Raw genomic sequence first — 21,254 nt, 5'->3', positions numbered from 1 at the left:
TCCCATTAGAAGTAATTTATAAAATGAGGTTAATAAAGCTTATTGATAGGATTGTTGTGAAGAAATCATTTTTAAAGTATAAGGTATTAAATGGAATGTTAATATTTTTGCCTTTTCCTCTTCTATCTTCCTTTTCTTCCCCTTCTTATCTAGTCTATTGCCATATCATTCTATCTACTAGTTCTTCCTTTGATACATCTTTCTTTTTTCTTCTTTTATATAGCACCAGCCTAGACTATTGATCATCTTATCCCTCAATAGTCTTATCTAGCTGGTCTTACTGCCAACAGATTTTTATTTCAGATTAATCATAGCCTTGTAGAGAACCTCAGAGGACATCTAGTTTAGTCCACATTTGTATAATAATCTCTGTAATATCCTTTTTTTTTTAATGTAGTAGTTCTTTAGATACTTGTGGTGGGTCCTAAAAAGTTTCCAGATATACCCAGATCTTTTAATAGATCCTTATGTAGTCTGGTTTTCTTTTTGCATTCCTTTTTCCTTCCTAAAAATCATGGTATCTGAGAGCTAGATAAATTAAAAGTCTATTATATTCACATCATGTCTCAGTAGTTCATATGTCCATACGTTTTAAAGTTTTACAAAGCAATTTTCTCACAATAGTCCCTTGAGATACAATATATAAATATGATTATCCCCATTCCACGCATGACAAATGAAATTTTAAGTTTTCTAGTGAACAGTCACTTGAGTCATAGTCCCTCTATTCCAATCCTGGCTCTACATTCCCTGTGACCTTGAGTAAGTCATTTCATCTATAAAATGATGCCATTGAACTAGACTGATTCTAAAGTCTTTCTAACTCTTAAAGTCTCTGATTTTATGATTCATTATTTTTTTCAAAGTTTTCTGCAATAAGAAAACAATCTTCTGAAAAAAATTTTGTATTTTATCATTCGAAATGACTTTATTATTGTATTGAATACTCTCAGGCTTAGCTTCAATGAATGTCCAACACAAATTTAGCACCATCATTTTAAAAAAGCTTTTGCATTCAATATTTTTTTCCCAGTTACATGTTAAAATAATTTTCAGCTTTCATTTTAAAAATTGAGTTCCAAATTCTCTCCCATATTCAACCCATTCCCCAAACTGAGAAAGCACGCACTTTAATATAGATTATACATGTGTAGTCATATAGCAAATTAGATTCCCATATTAGTCAAAAGAAAACAGATCAAAATAAAAATCTAAGAAAAATGAAGTTTAAAAGTGTATTTCAATCTGTATTGACTCCATCAGTTCTTTCTCTAGGGATAGATAGCATTTTTCATAATAAGTCATTCAGATTTATCTTGGATCATTGTATTGTTGAGAATAGCTAAGTAATTCACAGCATCTTACAGCATTGCTCTTATTGTATATGGTATTCTCATAGTTCTACTTCTTTCACTTTAGCATCATCATTTTTTTCTATAAAGATTTTATTTATTTTGAGTTTTGCAATTTTTCCCCTAATCTTACTTCCCTCCCCCCCACAGAAGGCAATTTGCCAGTCTTTACATTGTTTCCATGGTATACATTGATCCAAATTGAATGTGATGAGAGAGAAATCATATCCTTAAGGAAAAAACCTACAGTATAAGAGATAGCAAGATCAGACAATTAGATATCTGGTTTTTTTCCTAAATTAAAGGTAATAATCCTTGGTCTTTGTTCAAACTCCACAGTTCTTTCTCTGGCTACAGATGGTATTCTCCATAGCAGATAGCTCCAAATTGTCCCTGATTATTGCACTCATGGAATGAGCAAGTCCATCAAGGTTGATCATCACCCCCATTTTCCTGTTCAGGTGTACAATGTTTTTCTGGTTCTAGCACCATCATTTTTAAGAATTCCACCTGAAAAGCTGTCTCCTAGACTGAAGTACAACTAATTACCTTTTACTTAACTATTTACTCATCCACATCTCCCACAGTTATGTATGATAACGTTCATTTCATTTCTCCCTCCTCCTTTAAACTAATTTACTGATAAAACTTTTCCAAATAATTTCACCAACGTCAATTCCATTCAGCAAGCTTTATTAAGTATTAAACAAGGTGAAGAATGAAAAATGAGTAACTCTAATCTAATAAATGTATTTGAAAAGTGTTTAAATCACATCTTTTTTAGCAGAGGGTATCGAGGACAAGAACTCCCTCTGACCACGTAGATCTGTGCCTGCTGTGCATCCTACTCTTAGCACTTAACCTGGGAGACTGAGAAGGTAATGGCTTGCCTAGGACTATATAACTAGTATTTGCCAGGATAGAGTTTAACCCAGGTTTTTCTCACTCATGGGCCAGGTCCCTTTCCACTACAGATGTCTTTCCACTCTTCCTCACATCTTTTAAGTAGACTAAGAGAAAATATAAGAGGAAAAAATACTTTGATTAGAAAAGTAGGAAATCTGGAAATGCTTTCTTAGCAACTGGTATCATAGCTATGCTGAGAAGAGAATATTCCCAGCTAAGGATGTTGATCAGATTTATTCATAGCATGGGAACCAGCCTGTGCACATGTTCATAGTGACAGGCAAGTAGAAGTGTAGAGAGCCAGTAATCATGTGCTCCTGGAATGTAGGCAATGCTTGGAGGAGCCATGTATAGCACCAAACTGGAACAGTGAGTGGGAGCCAGGTTGTGTAGGGCAGAGAAGGCCTCACAAAGGAGAAGATCTTAGCCTTAGGCAAGAGGGGGACAACTGATGATTTTAAAACCATGGAGCAGTATAATAAACTTCATGCATTCTAAAAAAAATGGTAGCTGTGTTAGGATGGATGGGAAAGGTACCATTTAGGGAATGCTATATTAATCCAGGTAAGATATTGGAAACAACATCCAGTCTAGAGCACTCTAGAACAAAGGTTCAATGCTATCTCTCTTATTAACTATATGATCTTGAGGGAGTCATTTATTTCTGAGGGTCTTAGACTAGTTGGCCTTTGAAATCCCTTTTGGACCTAAATCTATTTGCCTGTGAGATAGGGAAATGATAGTATAAGTTACCTGAAGGTGATGAATGAAAACGATGATTTCAACAAGATTTAGCAACTTACTGCTTGTGGGACCTGAAAAAGATAGGAAAGTCAAATATGACTCCAATGTTTCAAGCCTAGGTCACTGAGGAAATGTTGCTGCCATTAATTTTATAATACAGAAATCGAAAGGAATGACAAATTTGTGAGAGAATAATGAATTCAATTTTGGACATTTGAATTTAGGTACTGCCTGATTAGTAAGTAATTAGAAATGCAGGAAAATAATGCAGAGGAGAAATCTGTGCATTGGGGTGAGGGAGGTGTATATATAAACACCTAATCCTCTTAAAGATCCCCAAGAGAGAGAATGTAGAAAGAAAGGGTCAATTCAAGAAGTTTGGGGATTATCCAGTGTACTATCTGACTGCTGAGCATAGCTGGAATTCTTATTGGCACCCTGATATTTACAAAGCACGATGCAAATCTTATTTCCTCAGATCCTCCCAACAATCCTGTGAGAGGAGTCCTATCAACTCCATTTGACAGGAGGAAACCAGGATTGATAGAAGTTAACTTAACTTGCTTATGTTCATACAGTTAGGAAGTGTGTAAAGCAGGATTCAAACACACATCCTCCCAAGTCCAGTATTCTGTCCACTATGCTGCCCAGCAATCCACTAAGTTAGCTTTACAGTCTTTTCACCACTCCTCTTGTAATCCTTTCATCTGGGTCATAGAAGCCACAGACAGGGGGGAGAGTATGGTCAGCAGTATAAGATGCTACCAAAATGTCAAGGGAGATGAAAAATTAGATCTCTCAATGATTTGGCACTTTAGATGTCATTGGTGACTTTGCAGAAGATAGTAACAAGAGTAGTGAAAACTGAAGAGTAATAAGAAAGTTGAAACAAGTATTGATTATTCTTTGTAGCACTTTCACAATGAAACCTAGGAGAGAAAGAACAGTGGTTTGAGTTGGAGAAAAGATCAAGGGATGGTTTTTGATTTTCTTGTTTGGAAGATAAGAGAGATCTAAGCATGTTTGTGGATAAAAAGGAGGACCTGATAATTTAGCATTTAGCCTATGTTTGAAGTAAGGAAGGACGTGCCTGAGGTGTAGCTTAGTCTAATTATGGGTAGCTCTAATAGGAAGCTTTTCTTTACATCAAGCCGAAATTTGCTTCTTAAATTTCTCTAGTCTATCATTTCTTTACTACATGGTCTCTTTTTTCCTAATTTGCATTGTAATAATTAGAGCTTATATAGATGTTAATGTGTAAGTATTACTATGTCTGACATCTCTCCAGTTAGATTGTACAATTTGATGTTTTTATATCAAGGAGATGGTATCTTGTAATGGAAAGTGTTTGAACCTCAGAAGATCTGGGTATAGTCATTTGCTCTGATGTGCAACAGATCCATAATAATCAACTTTCTAGATCATAATTTATGTCATGTTTGGTTCTACAAAGATTTGATTGTGTTTTTGTGTGTGTGGTTTATTTTTCTTTTTCAGAATATTAACACACTTTTTAATGCATTTAGTAAGATAACCCTAAAGCTATTAGTTGCTGGTGAGTGTTTAAGTATTAAAGAAAGTTATTTTGTAGAATACTTGATTTATTCCAACCCTAGAATTTTGGATGTATTTATGATGGTTTGGAAAAAAAGTAAACTTAAATTATGTAGAAGAAAATGTTTACTAAGTGAGTAAATATTATTATATTCTTAGATTGTTTTCCTCAGTGTTTTCATACATATTCTCATTTGAATTTTTGATTGTGTAAAAACAAAAATTTGGAAGAAGTATTTAAGTTTCTTAAAAGAACCAGTTATTTTTCATGCATTGAGAAAATAGTTTTGTAGTATTTATTTATAATTGGCATACTTATTCTTCATTTTTCTATATTGTTAACATCAATGCCCTTGAAGATTGTTATGTAAATATTTGGCTAGTCTAGTTCCAGTCACTATTTCTACTTGATGGTATTAAAATTACATTTTTAAAAACATTTTCTAGAATTGATTAGTCTGAAATGATAGTGCATTTTAATTTAGCTACAGTATCTCTGTTATGATTTGCTGAATGATTAAGCTTTACATTGTTGGTTTGTTGTTTTCTTTTTAAAACCAGATTAGTGATTACAAAACAAGATACTCTTGGTCAAATTTAGGTTCAAATATTCAAACTCATTATTCTTTCCACAAATGTTTAAGTGGAAACATCCCTTTGGGTAGGTGTTACTGTGTGACAAAGCTATTGCAGAGATTTGTTCTCTGGAATTATAGTCTAATAGAATAAAATAAATCATTAGTAAATAATTGATAAATTGGAAAATGATAAGTTTGAAGACCTAGTACTGAAAGACATTTTGAGTATAGAACAGACAATCTCATCTGGCAGATACCAAGAGAAAGTTAACATTCAGTGAATGAATGAATAACATTTATTAAGCACATCTGGTATGCTAAACGTTGGAGATACAAGTAGAAAAGTGGAAACAATTCCTACTCTTTTTAAAAAATTTTTTTCATTTATTTAAGACATTGGGGATAAGTGACTTGCCCAAGGTCACACAGCTAGGCAATTATTAAGTGTTCGAGGCTGCATTTGAACTCAGGTCCTCCTGACTCCAGGACTAGTGCTCTATCCACTGTGCCACCTGGCTGCCCCCTACAGTTCCTACTCTTAAGGAATTCCCATTCAAATGAAGGGACCAATGCATATGAGTTTTCACTTGTAAATTTGATGGAAATTTGATGGTCCTTAGGATGTGTTGACAAAGCTGATGGTTATGTGTCTTCTTTAATGTACTGTCTCCTTATAAAACCATATGTTTCGATAGATGTATGTAAAACCATTTGACAATGTCAAAGAACTTAGTGGTAAGTTTAGGATTTTGAAGGAAGGCAAGGGAGCTTTGAAGAAAACTATTCCTGGACGGAGCAACCTCATGAACAAGTTTGTAGATAGGATAGAACTGAAAAAACTTAGATATGGAAAATAAATGAGTTAACTATCTTCTTACTAGAATAATCTAGGTTTAAAAAAAGGCATAAATATTAGGGTGATTACTGTGAGAGAGGAAAGAAGATGGGAAAGATACTATACAGAGAGAATTGACAAGATCTGACTTTATGTGAATGATGTGAGAAGAACAAGTCAGTAGTGACGAATCTCAAATTTAAAAGAAATATTAGAGTCTATATGTGTAGTACGTCCTATAACTCCTAATGAATACCCAACTAGTGGTTATCTTGCCTGTGAAACTCTCCCAACTCCTCAGAAAGTTCATTGAACTTAGGGATAACTAATTGTGAGGCGGTTTCTCTTATTTTAAGTTGTAATTTCCTCTTAGTAACTTCTGTCTATTACTAACAGTCCTGCTCAAGGACCAAGCAAAACAAATCTAATCTGTCTTCCACTTGACAACTTTTTTTTTTTTTTAGGTTTTTTTGCAAGGCAATGGGGTTAAGTGGCTTGCCCAAGGCCACACAGCTAAGTAATTATTAAGTGTCTGAGGCTGGATTTGATCTCAGGTACTCCTGGCTCCAGGGCAGCTGCTCTATCCACTGTGTCACCTAGCTGCCCCATAGTTGACAACTTTTCAGATATTTGAAAGATAGCTTAAAATGTCTTCTTTAAGTTTTTTTCTTTCCCTTAAACTTTTCCTCTTTTTTCCAATTTTTCCATTCCTCATATGAAATAGTCTTAATACCATTCACTGTCCTGGTTACTATTAGTTTATTCTAATGTGCTTTATTAAAAGAGGAAATAAAATAAGAGAAGTTTTGAGAATGAAGAAAATTCGTTCAGTTTTTGGATAGATAGTTTGACATCATCTAGATGATTTAAAATATTCTCAGAGAACAGATCTGTAGTGACTCCTTATTGTCTTTAGAACAATATAAATAAATCCCTTTTTGGCATTTCAAACTATTCATAACCTGATCCCAGCCTAACTTTACAACCTTTTTTTTTTTTAACTCTCCTGTCACTCTTTGGTCCTGACTAAAGTATCCTTCTTTTCTTCTCTTTGTGACTCAATCTTGCATCTTCCTTTGTATTGGCTGTCCTTCATATCTGGAACTCACTGTCCTAATCTCTACCTTTTACAAATCAAGTACTGTCTTCATTCAAAACCTTTCCTGTTCTTCCTAGGTGTTATAACTATTTCTGCCCAAATTACTGTGTATTTATTCTGAATACTTATTTATGTACATGTTGTCTCAACTGAGAGAATATAAGCTTAAGAGCAGAGACTGTTTGATTTTTTTCTTTGTACCCTAGGAACCTATCATAGATTTGTACCTGACACAAACTTATATGTTTAATAATTGATTCTTTCTGCCTTTTTAACCTGGCATTCAAGGCCTTCCATAATGTTGACTCCATACTGTCTTTCTAACCTTATATCACAAAAATCTCTGTAACCTTACTCATCCACTTGAAGTTTCCAAATTGTGTTGTACATTTTCTTGTCTTTTCTTGTGTCATTCTGCCTACCTGAAATGCTATTCTCCCTTTTTCTTTCCCTTATTAAAATCCTACCCATCCTTCAAGGTTCTCTTTAGGAGGAAACTACCATAAAGCCTTCTTGATAACCCTTGGCCAGCAGCTTTTTTCTTCTGACACTTCATGCATTTTATTTTGTATTATAGCTATGTGTGTCTTGGCTCCTTTCTCCTACTGAAGGTTGTAGTTCATGTCTTTTTACTTTACTGTTTTTCCTGCAATACCTAGCACAAGTTTTCCACATGGTAAGTACTCAAGAAATATTTGAATGAGTGAATTATTGATAATATTTTCCCATCTCAAATAAATATGCCTCACCACTTGAGTGGCTGTCATTCTTGCCACTTTTTTTTCCCTGCAGAACTTTGAATTGGAAGTGATCTTATTGATCATGTAACACAAACCATAACATAGATATCTGTTCCATAGATAAATATTGAAACTCATTAGTCTGTGTGACCTTCTTTCGGTGCTGCCAGCAATAAATTTAGAAGCTAGAAGGGACCATAGAGGTCGTCTTGTTCACCCTATCCCCTCTGTATAGAACTTAAATGATTTATCTGTGATCAACCCAAATAATAAGTAGCACAGTTAGGATTTGAAGCCAAGTCCTCTTACTTTAAAGCCTGCGTTTTTCCCATGGAATCATTGCCTCCTAAGTCAAGGTCTTTGAACTTAACTTCTTTACAACATAATAGAATTAAACTAATCCAACCAGAAATATTGAAAGAAATTATATTTAAATTAAAAAAACCCAAATTGATCCCTAGTACAGTATTGAGTCTATGGTTGGAAAATTGATATACAAGTATCTGTTTAATTAAAAATATTATATTTTCCTAACTTTTCCACAAATTTCCTTTCAACATTGTACTATGTGCTGAATGTTATGATTTTCTATGATCATGAATCTGCTCTGCCATTGCAACATTTTCTTCAAAATTAACTATAGGTGGTAATAAAAGCTAACATGTTCTCTGGTTTTCGTGTAATGGGGTTGAATAATTTTTAACTTAAGGTAAAGTAATTAAAAACTGATTTTTAATTCTTTTCTTTCTTAACTTTTTTTTTAATGTTTGTATAGTTTCTACTGTTGCTATTTTCTGTTGAGACATGACCAATCAGGTTTTATCCCAGATGCTCTCCTTCCTTTCAGTCCAGTCCAGTATGCTTGAAGGAAATTGTTATATTCTCACTTATAGATAAATGATGTTGGCTCTTACCAGACATGTTGAGATTAACCTAATGTTGTGAAACCTTTATCCTCCATTGTGACTCAGTAACAGTATTTCTAGGTCTAATGATAAATCTAAGTTATATAGTTTTTCTCGTGTTCCTCTTTTTTCTTTTCTTTTATCAAAAGGTGGAACACTCATGAAATAACCTGTGATATTGATCTGTAAGAACTCTGACAATCCAAAATTTTGCCCTCATGTATGAAATTAGATTTTACTTTCTTCAACTGATGTGATGAAATAGTAGTTAAAATCCAGAGGCATTCTGCTGACCAACATTTTTGCTCATTTTTTATTTTTAAAACCCTACATTTGATGTAACAATTTATTGGTAGAAATTGTGAAGAGATTGTTGGAATTTGTATTGCCACAACTGAGGCAAGGGAAAGTAGTGTCAAATGGAATTTGTGGTTAGCTTGCATTGGTTGAGCAAATAGAATGGACCCCTTTACTTTCTAAGGGATAGACTTCTGAAAGAGCATATCATTTTGTAACTTTTATAAATTTTAGTGTAAGGCTTCTTGTTTAGGTCATAGTTTATAATTTCAGGGGGGAAAGTCTTAGACCTCCAACCATTTTTTTCTCGGTGAAGTTGTGACTGATTTTCCTTCCTTTCAAAGGAATCCAGCTATTTGGAGAGGTTCAAGAACAAGCATTAAGACTTTTTGCCCTTGTGCAGGTGAAGAGACACCAAACCAAGATCAGCATGGAGAGACTATGGTCAGTACAGAAAGCTCCTGTTAAAAACTTAGCCCAAACCAAATATAATCCTAGTCTTTCCTTTAGGTAGTGCAGGAAATTGGAATCCTTTAGTATATAGCTTCAAGAGATTGCTATCTGAAGTTAGGTCTTTTCAACTCTTTAGAGTCAAAGACTATTTATAAGAAATTAATAAAGTTATTTTAGACCATGTTGCCATAGCAAATTGGTAGCAGTTTATTTTTTTTAAAAGCCCACTTTTTTTGAGTGCGTGATCCAATAAGTTTAATAGACTGAAAATAATTTGATAATGGGTCAATACTTTAGTTAGATACTGTAAGTAAATATAACAGCTCTTATGGCCATATTAGCCATTAGCATTTGATTTTGTCTTTTTTTTCTGAGTAGTCAAAGTAATATAGTTTAGATTATACAATTTAAGATTATTTATTTTTGTATTCTTTAACTTCAATTCATTCCAGAAAGCAAAGGTAGCTCTTTAAAAAATAAAGTTCTCAATTTTATATTGGTACCACTTCTTATTCAAACCCTGATTACTTTCATGGGGGCAGTTTGCATTGTTTGATGTAATTGTTAGTACAGATCAAAGTGTTATCTTAGGTGATTAAATTAATTTGGGTAATTCATGTAATTATTACTCATTATGAAGCAGGATGACCATAGTTCTAGTTTTATTAGTTTAGGTAGAAAAGGAATTGAAGCTGCAACATTCTTGATTCATCTTTCACTTGGCATCGACAGTACGATCTGCAGTTTGAATAATTTGCTTAGATGTGTCAGTATGGATGTAATTCCATTTGTTGAATTTAGTATCTTAGAACCTAAAGCTGTTGTACTTGATGGCAACCTACCAAGATACCCAAGTCTAATCTTGCTTGATGATCATTCTATGTGAACTTTCCCTCTACTGATGAAATATGGAAGGAATGCCCTTTGATGTCATACATTTCCAACATTATCTACAAAAGAAAAATTCAAAAGATGGTTTTTGGCAACAACTGAAGCATCTTGCTTTTCCATTAGCAACCTATTTTATTAGACATTCCAGCATTGTTTCTTATAATGTCTTGTTAGTTGTTAGAGCTTCCTCAACCATTCTATAACTTCAAACTCTGGTATTCTACGATAAACATAAATTTTGCAGCATGCAATCTTTAGGGAACATCAACTTTATCATTGTTCAGTGACTTTACTAGAGCTGCTTCTCTTCTACTGATACTTCTTCCAGACTTTGGCAGCACCTACTTAAAGGGACAAGAATAACTTCAGGTACTTACTAAAATGTTGAAACTTTTCAAGAAAATGTTTTTGTGCTTCATGTAGTATTCTTCATTGCCAACCTTATAGAAAGCATAAATGAGTGAGGTCACCTCTATTCTATTTATTTTATCCAGTCATTCAGAGGCAGTAGAAAACTAGTTTTAAAAAGTTTGATGTGATACATCTGCAGTATATTACCTAAAGGTGATGATAATCAAAAAAAATCTGGATTTAACTTCACAAGACAGCAGGATTTTGTACTTTTATGGAACACTTTGACAGAGACTTTTGATATGTCTGCTTTTCCATGACAGTGGAATTGTATTCCTAGGGAATGGGAAATGAAATGACTTAGTTTTCTTGCAAGCTACTTCATCAGTGATTGAAACTCTCCTTTTGCTAGACTTGTATCCTGACTTCTAAGTTTTCTTCCTGAAGAAATGAAATGAAATTTACTTAAACTTCAAATTTAATCTACCAGATTTTTAAATGTAATTTTAGTGGATCTTGTGGTTTTTCTATATGCTTCCTCTTGAAAGAAGGTTTCTCAGAATTGAAGTGTATTCAAGATTGAACTTCTTATAGAAGATATTCAGCAGGTTACAGTTGGTTAAAAAAAAGTGCTAATAAAATCAAGATTTCTGAACCTGAAAAGACTTGGTGAAGGAGTGTATAAATGATTTTAGGATATTTTCTACTGATTATGAATCAGTAAGATTTTTTAATTCATATTATTGTACATTATTATAAATACCAATATATAATTGTTTCTCTGTGGCATCATCTTCAGGACTGATTACCTTATTTGTGGAAATATCTGGGTCTCTTTCTTCTTCCTTTTGCTGCCAGTCTTTTAGTTCATTTAAAAAATTTTAAAAATATCTTTGTGAGATAGAGAAAACAAACAGGTGAAATTTTAGGTAGAAGAGGATGCTGAAAATTATTGACAAATTAAGATTTTTTTGTGGATTTGTTTTTCACACCAATTTACCAATCCTTTATTACCAAAGATTATGAAAAATGATGGCATGTTACTGGACTGAATTTTCCATCAGTCTGCTATGTGTATTTTGCAAGGCTGGACCCTGCTGAAAATATCATTTTTTGAACTAGTTTAATCTGTTATTCATGTTTAAGTATACTCACTGAAATGTCATGGTAATGGCAAAAAACCCCGGAGAGTAGTCAGTCTACCAACATCCCAACCATACTTGTTTCAACTCAGTCTGGTTAGATAGTAGAAGTGTAGAGGGGTTATATGATAACACAGAATTCATACAGTTTGTAATTGGTTATTGAAGAAAGCCTAAATAGAGACAATAATAGGCAACTTAACAGTTTCTAAAACTGTTCTTTGTTGCGCAGCGAATAATATTTGGCACAATTTGAACAAGAACATATGTGCCACTCATGATTCAGAAACACAGCTTCACATAGGACCAGCTATTTGCAAAAAGAACATCCATATCTTTAGGAAGAAAATCAGTGTTATAAGTTATATATCAATTTCTGCTACTGAAACAATACTATTAGTTGTGTGATCTTCAAATACAGTAGGCAGTGATAGGTTAATCTTGGTATCATTGCTTGTGATGATCATGTCTTAACTTGAAGATCATTTTCAAGTGGTTCAATTAACATAATTTGTTAATTTTAAAGAATTAGAAGTCAGTCTTTTGAGGAAGGAGAATTTCATTTGTAGAAAAGTAACATTAGTATCTAGATTAGTACAGTTGATAAAGAGAAAAAATAAGGTAGTCCTCAAAGCCTTATAAAATAAATTGTTTGTGTTCTAGTATTGTTGGTATTTTAAAAATTTAAACTATTTACATTTTAATTACATTTTTTGAAATGTACTATTTAAGACATAATCTTTATTACATTACTAGTAACTTCTTATTTTTTGAGTTGTTTTAAAAATCATATAGAAGTTTTAGTATTTCAGAATGTTAGAGATTTCAGAAGTCTGTTGCATAGTGATCAATTTTAGATAACTGGCAGTTAATATATACACAGGTAAATTAATGTAAAATGGATAAGCAAACGTTCCCATATTTTGGACATCTGGTTATTTTAATATTTCTTCACCCATTCAGTATATTTTGTATGTGCTTGTACATGTTTGTTTGTTTTTTAACTAGGAGAATGAGCATTTGAAAAAATTCCAGGTGACGTGGGAACTGCACAATAAGCACCTGTTTGAAAATTTGGTCTTTTCTGAACCTCTTCTCCAGAACAGCTTGCCGACACTGCTTTCACAGCTCAGGTATTTGTTTAATATGTATACGAAATTAATATTTAGTTATAACAGTATTCTTTATTTACCTTTGGAAAAATACAATCAGAAGAACTTTTAGGAAGAAGGGATAAAGTCTTATTTTATTAAATTATTGTCAATTACTATTTACCACTTTCCTAATTCGGTTATTATTTTTAATTTTTTCACCTCTTTTCCTTTTTGAGCATTAAATCTCTTCGCAGTAAGTCCTTTCAGACTCTTCTAAGTTCTAAGATACCTAATCAGTTTTTGTTTCCCACTGTTTCAAGTCCTGTAAGAGAGCTTTCCCTCCTCATTGCCATCTTCACACCCCCCCCCCCCCCCGCAAAAAGAAAAAGCAAGCATGTGTTTGCACATTCCTATATTTCATAAAATTTGAAGTCCAGGAATGTTAGTAGAAGAAAAAGAGACTAAGAAAAAACAATGAGAAAGCAAAAGTTTTATTTTCTATTCAGAACTTTTTGACATTGCATCATTTCTTTTGTTCTAGCCCCTCTTCACTTACTTTATATTCTCTCTTTCTACTCTTCTCCAAAATATTTATTATGTTAGATGAAGTATTGAGATTTGCAAAGTGCGATTGTTAGAAATATCAAATAATGTAACAGGAATTAAGTAAAATGAACCAGAAACATTTTTGAAAAAGTAATTGAAGTTGATACATTTTGAGTCTTTTCTGAATCTTGACTTGTTTTGTTCTTCCTTCTTGACATTTATTAAGAATAAAATGTAATAAAGAACTAACTCTACTATAGAAGAACCCAAATTAGTCTGAATGAGAAAGTCAAATACCTACTATTTTGTGAGCTCGGTAATAAGAGATAAGTTAAGATACATGGTCCCTGAAAGATATTCATCTTCTATTTGTTGACATTGTTCCAGATAGGCAAAAGTACACTGTTTATAAAGTATCAGAAAATTTTCCTTATTAGGACTAAATAAACTTCATCTTAGCATGGCTTGTGTTTAACTGATTTCCTAACAACTTCAAAGTTGATATTTTAATGTACAAAAATTTCCATGACATGAATATATAAAAAACATAACAATACATGTAAGCCTAGTTCCTATTATTAGTATTTGCATTGTTCATTCTTGTTTCGGCTGCTGTGTTATTTGACATATTAATAAAATTATTCAGTATCTGTTTGTTTTTCTGATGCATTTTTTAAAGTATGCAAGTAAAATTAAAAGAATTAACTGCATTGTCAACATTGTAAACTTACAATAAATATGCAAATCTAAAGAAACAAATGATCTTTTCTAATCAGTTTACTCTGAGAAATTCTACTTTACATTTACTCTTTTGCATCTAAGGTATTTTTTGCTTATTTGCCAGATTTTGTCTCATATTGGAATAAATAAAATTAAAACATTAAAATTTTTGCTTAAACAGATGTTTTTCATCTTAATGCTGTTATTGCTGAGATGGAATACTCATTTTGTTTTCCTCTCTGGATTCCAGTAAAACTTTGTCTTGGAAAATATCATACCTAATTATTATGTGCTGGATAACCCAGAACAAGAACAGCATTGGGAAACATCCCCCTGCTTTGCTCCCAGTGTGATCACATTTTTGATCTTCTCTATTTCATAACTTAGAAAAGGAGACTAAATCTGCTATCTTGCAGGGGTTGGAAGCAGATATCAGTGAGTATGGGCTGCAAAGCTAGTATTTCCTTTGATATTTCAGTTTGTCAGATTGTCAGTGAGTCTAGAATGAAAACTGTAGAAATTGACTTCAGAATCAACCATTAAAGGTAATAATATAGAAAATGGAAAATTATAATGTAGAATATCTATCTGTTTTCCTGACCAAGAACCTATAATCTATGGATTGTGATTAGAGAAGATGAAGCTTTTATATCCTGAAGTATTGCCATTAGTTTTTGAATTGGTGCATATTACTGTGGTAGGCAATTTGCAGAACATAAAGAAGATATGGATTCTACACTGAAAATAATTTTTCATTCTTCAAATCTTTCATCTTGCAAATAAAAGTCCCTTAGTTTAGAATTGGTCATGTATGAATGATGCTGAAATTTAAGATGAATGTGGTTGATGCTTTTTGCCAGAACTACTTCTCTATTTCTCTGTGCTTCTTCATTTACTTTTATCATTTTATCTACCTTTAATTAGATATTCTTCACTTCTGCCTTTTGCCTCCCTACAGTGAAATCCACACTCAGAAACTTGAGAATCAATTATTCTTTTGCAAATCCTAAGTTTTTTACATTATAATCAGGATTCAATTATTCAACTAGTTTTCAGAAAAGTTGGAATAGGTCACATAACTTTATACAGTTGTTTTTTTATTTGTTTTTTTTCTTTTATTTTCATTTTGATGGTTTCATGCATCCTTACAGAGCCACATAGTTTGAAAAGAGCTTTGAGATTGAAACCAGAGGAGGTAGGTTTGAATCTCTGTTCTGCCATTTGGTGAGCTCTATGACCTTGGGTAAGACACTTAACTTATCTGTTCTTCAGTTTCTTCATATTTAAAGGAAGACAAGGAAAGAGGCTATAAGATCCCTTCAAACACTGAGTCTATAATCTCAATATTGGTCCCCTTTAATTGCAGGCAAAATTCATCCAGACTGACATATTTCTCTTAAATCACAATAAAAGCCTAAAATGGTCCATTTTGCTTGAGAATTCTTTATCATGATTCGAATTTTTCTCCTATTTTAGGTCTCCACATTTAGATCTTTATGTTATTTACTATGACAAGAATATTACAAAACATGCAGAAGACACAGACCCTGTAGTCAAAAAGCTTCTGCTTCCTATAATAATGGCATAATATAAATGATATTTCTATAATAGTACAAAGTATTGTTCTTTGATTTGTATTGTTATATAATTTGAACTGCACAATATCCCAACAAGGGAGAAACTACAGATATTATTTTCCCCACTTTAAAGATGAAAAACTGAGACTAAGAAGTTGAAGTCATTTGTCTATAGTAACTGGTTTTTTTTTTTTAACTCTTATGTGTACCAGCCTCTTCACTTAATATGCTGCCTCTTATATGCAGTTTTTCAAGAGACTGGATCTAAGGCCCAAAATAAATAGAATTTAATTGAAATTGTACTTCAGAGCATTAATCCTCACCCATGGTCATAATAAGAACTCAAATTCAACAGCATTTTGAGGCTTGTAAAAACTTTCTAAATAAAGGGTATCATTCTCTCAGTTTATATATTATCCATTTGACATATAAGAAAACTAAAACTATGAAAAGAATAGAAACCCTCTAACTCTTCTTCTTTACCTCAATCAGTAAACAACATAGGAATCAAAGAGAAAAAGTCTTTTTTTATTCCTGTAATTTAGGAAACACAACTCACCTTTAATAGCATTTGCTTATGTAAGACAGAGCTGAAGATAGGATGTCCCATTAAAATTCTTATTGTTTTTTGTTTTTTCTTATAAGTTTTAAATTTTCTGTTCTCTTTTTTTTTCACTTTTTTTTCTCTTCCTCTTTTAACTGGGCATTATAGACTTATGTTCCTTTTAATTTTGGAAGGAGAGAACTTTTTTCTGTATCATAAGCAGAACACATCATTAAGTTAGTTTTTTACTTATAACCCTGGATTGATTCAAGGCTATTTCCTCAGCCTCCATTTCCTTATAGGTTCAGGTGGATTCTTAATAGAAAAAAAAGTTTCAACCTCTTCAATTAGTGGTTAAAATTAAACTTTATTTAACACTTTACAAGATTTTAGAAAGTAGTATTATTATTACCCTATTCCTTCTATACTAAAATTGTACACTGATATATCATTATGGTATGAAAGTTTATCTCTGTGATGATGGAATTAAATCTATTTCATCCTTCTAAACTGAAAAGACTTTGTGCTAAACTTGAAAAGGGTCATCACAAAATTGTCCATGGCAAATCCATACATATTTTCTTGAGATCTCCCATTTAATTTGAATTTTTTTCCTTTAAATAAATAAGGTGTTTTGGTTATTTATATGCACCATTTCTTTCTACGGTAGTTCTTTTGATTGTTTTCTAAAAGATATTTTTTGTTTTTCAGGCTTGGTACAGCATCACATGATTCCTGTAGTGAAGATATGTACAGTACTTTATTACAAAGGTATCAGCACTTAGAAGAAGAGATGGGTCGAGTTGCTGAAGAGTGGCTTGAATGTCAGAAAAGAATAGATGATTATGTAGATGAACAGGTGAGAATTTTATAATCAGTCATCTACTTGATAGTATCTGTGATCTACACATATATTTTTAATGTGAATGATTAGACATACTTTCTGTATTCATATATACTTACACCTCTAAAATAAGGAACATTCACTTCAGGAGGAATCCCAGTGTGTCAGCCCTTTTCCTTTTGATGTGTGGAATTAAAGAAAACTGATGCTGAATGACTCAGTTAAAATATCAGGAAAGGAAGTCTACTCTTAAAAGGGAAACTTAATTTTTTCTGCCTATTTTGATAGAATAGTACTGATATAGGAACATCTCTTGTTAGGTCTTTTATATTTGTGCACATGTGTGCATTCATACCTATATAATTTATATCATTCTTGACATCCATATGGATAGATAGGTATCACTGGAATGCCTTGTAGTTCTTCAGTGCTATGTTGCCTCATATATATACATTTTTGATGTCCAAAACTAATAGAATGATAGATTTGGATAGATTGATCAATTGTTATATCTATATACAGGAATATATACACAAATAGAAAATGATCATTTATAAATAGCATTGGTAATAATTTTATTATTATTCCCAGAGCAAGTGATAAAAAGGGGATAGTTCAGCATATTTGGGTAAGCATAAATATGGCGACAGAACCCTGTTGTCTTGGTTGACACCTGGATGGAATGTAAAGCATAGAATTTGGCTAGCTAGGTACAGTGGGTTAAAGTTATTTTTGTAATGTATATTGTATATGCCCCCTTCCCTTCTCTGAGACTGTCACCACCCTAAATCAGGCCCTCATCACCTCCCTCCAATACTGTAATAACCTGCTGCTTGGTCTTCCTGCTGTCTGTCACTTCTGTTCATCCCCTGCTTTGCCAAGTGATCTTCCTAAAGAATAATCTGACCATGTCACTGAGCCCCCCATTGACTAAATTTCAGTGACTCCCAGTTATATTCTGCATCAAATATTCAATCTTCTAGCATTCAAAGGCCTTCATAACACCTCCCCAAACCTCTTTCACATCTTATATCCTGCTCACCCATTTACTCTTGAGATCCTATGACACTGGGATTTTTTTTGGGCTGTTATTCAAAGAAAACCTTGCCATTTCTCAGGGATGGTCATTTTCACTAACTGCTTTTCTATATCTGGGATTCTCTCTTTCTCCTCATCTCTATCCTTGATTTTTCTGGCTTCCCTCAAGTTGCTGAAATCATATTTTCTACAGGAAATATTTACCAATTCTTCTTCTTCTTCTTCTTCTTCTTCTTCTTCTTCTTCTTCTTCTTCTTCTTCTTCTTCTTCTTCTTCTTTTTAGTTTTTACAAGGCAAATGGAGTTAAGTGGCTTGCCCAAAGCCACACAGCTAGGTGATTATTAAGTGTCTGAGGCCGGATTTGAACCCAGGTACTCCTGACTCCAGGGCCGGTGCTTTGTCCACCGCACCACCTAGCCGCCCCCCCCTCCCCAGTTATTCTTAAGTCTAATGCTTTCCCTTCTTTTTGCTATTATCGCTAATTTATCCTCTCTGTAGCTTGTTTAAACATATTTGTTTGCTGGTTGCTTCACTCATTAGATTATCAGCTCTTTGAGGGTAGGTACTAACTTTTGTCTTTCTTTGTATCCCCTAGTTCTTAGAATATTGCCTAACATAGAGAAGATATCTCCTAAATGTTTAGCAACGGTTTTACTATTGAAATAACTTTTCAGGGGTGGCTAGGTGGCGTGGTGGAAAGAGCACCGGCCATGGAGTCAGGAGTACCTGAGTTCTAGTTCGGCCTCAGACACTTAATAATCACCTAACTGTGTGGCCTTGGGCAAGCCACTTAACCCCATTGCCTTGCAAGAACCTAAGGAAAAAAAAGAGAAATAACTTTTTGGGGGCAGCTGGGTAGCACAGTGGATAGAGCACCAGGTCTGGAGTCAGGAGTACCTGAGTTCAAATCCGGGCTCAGGCACTTAGTAATTACCTACTTAACCCCATTGCCTTTAAAAAAAAAAAAAAAGAAATGACTTCTCTTCATCCATCTATCAGAAAAGTTAAACTTAAGGGTGAAGTAAAAAGACCCCAAACTAAGTGACTTAACCAACATTAGGAGAGTGGGATATATGGGTTAGAGGCATTGGGCTCTGCAGTCCCAGGTTTATTAAAACAAATATGAGGGATGGGAAGTCAGATTGTCTTATCCTGATGTAGCAACTGTTGTTCTTGGTAGATAGCTGGATATTTCATAGGTACTGAGGGCCCTCTTGCTTCAACAGGATATGCCTTTTTTAATAAATGCTTTTTTCATGTAAGTACTGGTTTTGTAGATCACATACCCCTCACAAAATAATAAACAATTTGCATGAATTACTTTGGTTTTAAACATTTTAACCTGCTGACCAACTTTGTGCTGATCAGTCTGTCTATATCTGTCATTAGGCTTATTAGTAGATTTTTCCAGTTTGATGCCAGAGATCCCAAACTTTCACATTGTGATGAGTGGATTCTGGTAGAATCAGAGAATCCAGGTTTAAATGTACTTCTATTTCTTACCACATGACCCAGGCCATGTCTCTTACCTCACTCTAACTCATAGCTTCATTTGTATTTAACCTACTGAATGAGATTTTAAACTTCTATTATTGGAATCAGAGGCCATGAGTTCAAGTCCCATCTTTAATTTTACTACTTAGCTTTAGGGTTAACTTCCTTATTCCCTTGTTTTCTCCTATGTAGGTAAGAAGCCAGATGAGATTGCCTCTTAGGTTTCTTTCAGTTAAAGAATTCTGTGGTCTCTTTTTTTTACATTAGACATGTGTATGTTTGCCATCTACAAAAATATTTGTAAAGATTTTTAAGTGATTTCAAGAAAACAGAAAAATGTTGAATTAAATTGCCAAGTAATATATTTTTGCCTGTTTAGTTTGGTCTCTATAGATCATGAATGTCATTTGAATATCTGGGTAACCTGAAAATAAGTCTGTACTCACATAAATAGTGATTTTTATGTATTCTGTTACCTAGATGGCTATGAAAACCAAACAGCGCATGTTAAAAGAAGATTGGGAATTTTTTAAACAAAGACGGTTTATTGAAGAGCAGGTAAGACTGTAACTAATCGGCAAGAAGTTTTGGATCACAAAATAATTTAATTATTACTCAGGCACATTGCTGTTTCTTAAAAGACATGGACAGTGACTACCAACCTTGTTTACATTTAAATTTCTAATAATATTTTTAATACTATACTGAAAATTCACCATAATACTGTCTTGAGTGATCATATTTTGAGTTTAGTTAATGATGAAGTCCTTGTAATAACTTTAGTAATTAGGTGATTGAATCTTAGGTGATTTAATCTAAGATCAGACTTTTTTTATATTGATTGACCTTCAGTGGTAAATGTGTTTTTTAGTTAGTTTCCATTACATAATTCTCTTTCCTATACTTAGCATCATCCAGACAATTGTGACAAATTTTTTTTTAAATTGAGAAAATGATTATAAATGGCTATAATTATACCGGATTAAGTAGTATAGTAACACACTGGGAAAATCAATTTATATTTAACACTTATTAACAGTCTGACATCTAGCATTTATAAAAGATTGACATAATTATAATAATCATTCTTCAGTAAATACATGTAAATCTCAGAATAGATGTAGGCATTTCTTGGGGGGGGCCCACAAATTTCCAACAGCCACAGAAAACATTTAAACCATTAATATTCCAAATGTAAATGAAAACAACTCTGACTTTCTACTTAATGGACATAAAATAGGTAGAGATATAGAAAAAATTAAATGTTCATATGGCGATGGTATAAATAGGGCATGTCATATTCTTTTTTTCTCCTTTTGGATTTTGCAAGGCAATGGGGTTAAGTGACTTGCCCGAGGTCACAGAGCTAAGTAAATATTAAGTATTTGAGGTCAAATTTGAACTCTGGTCCTCCTGGTTCCAAAGCCAGTGCTCTATCCACTGTGCCACCAAATTGCCCCTGCATGTCATATTCTTATCATGGAGTTGTGAGTTCTCCAATCTTTTTGTCAGTCAATAAATCACTGAGCATTTATTAACCATCTACTGTG

The 21,254-nt window shown here is 33.2% G+C and overlaps 1 protein-coding gene across 5 annotated transcripts in view; it reads left to right on the top strand.

The window, feature by feature from the left end:
• FAM193A (family with sequence similarity 193 member A) overlaps positions 1 to 21,254 on the top strand; it is a 213,116-nt gene that overhangs the window by 138,439 nt on the left and 53,423 nt on the right. For 4 of the 5 annotated variants that reach the window (XR_012477109.1, XM_074229911.1, XM_074229910.1 and 1 more), the window contains 3 exons: positions 12,856 to 12,980; positions 17,040 to 17,187; positions 20,185 to 20,262. Coding sequence is in view for 4 of the 5 variants with exons in the window: in XM_074229911.1 (XP_074086012.1) it covers positions 12,856 to 12,980; positions 17,040 to 17,187; positions 20,185 to 20,262 (351 nt within the window). In the remaining variant the exon portion in view is untranslated. Of the gene's footprint in view, positions 1 to 4,847; positions 9,455 to 12,855; positions 12,981 to 17,039; positions 17,188 to 20,184; positions 20,263 to 21,254 lie in introns of those variants that run through there. The other variant, XM_074229912.1, reaches the window with a different exon arrangement.

Source organism: Macrotis lagotis, chromosome 3 (genome assembly GCF_037893015.1).
Source record: "Macrotis lagotis isolate mMagLag1 chromosome 3, bilby.v1.9.chrom.fasta, whole genome shotgun sequence".
Classification (NCBI taxonomy): domain Eukaryota; kingdom Metazoa; phylum Chordata; class Mammalia; order Peramelemorphia; family Peramelidae; genus Macrotis; species Macrotis lagotis.
Note: the sequence above shows the minus strand (reverse complement) of the source record. Positions and strands in the feature narration are given on the sequence as shown.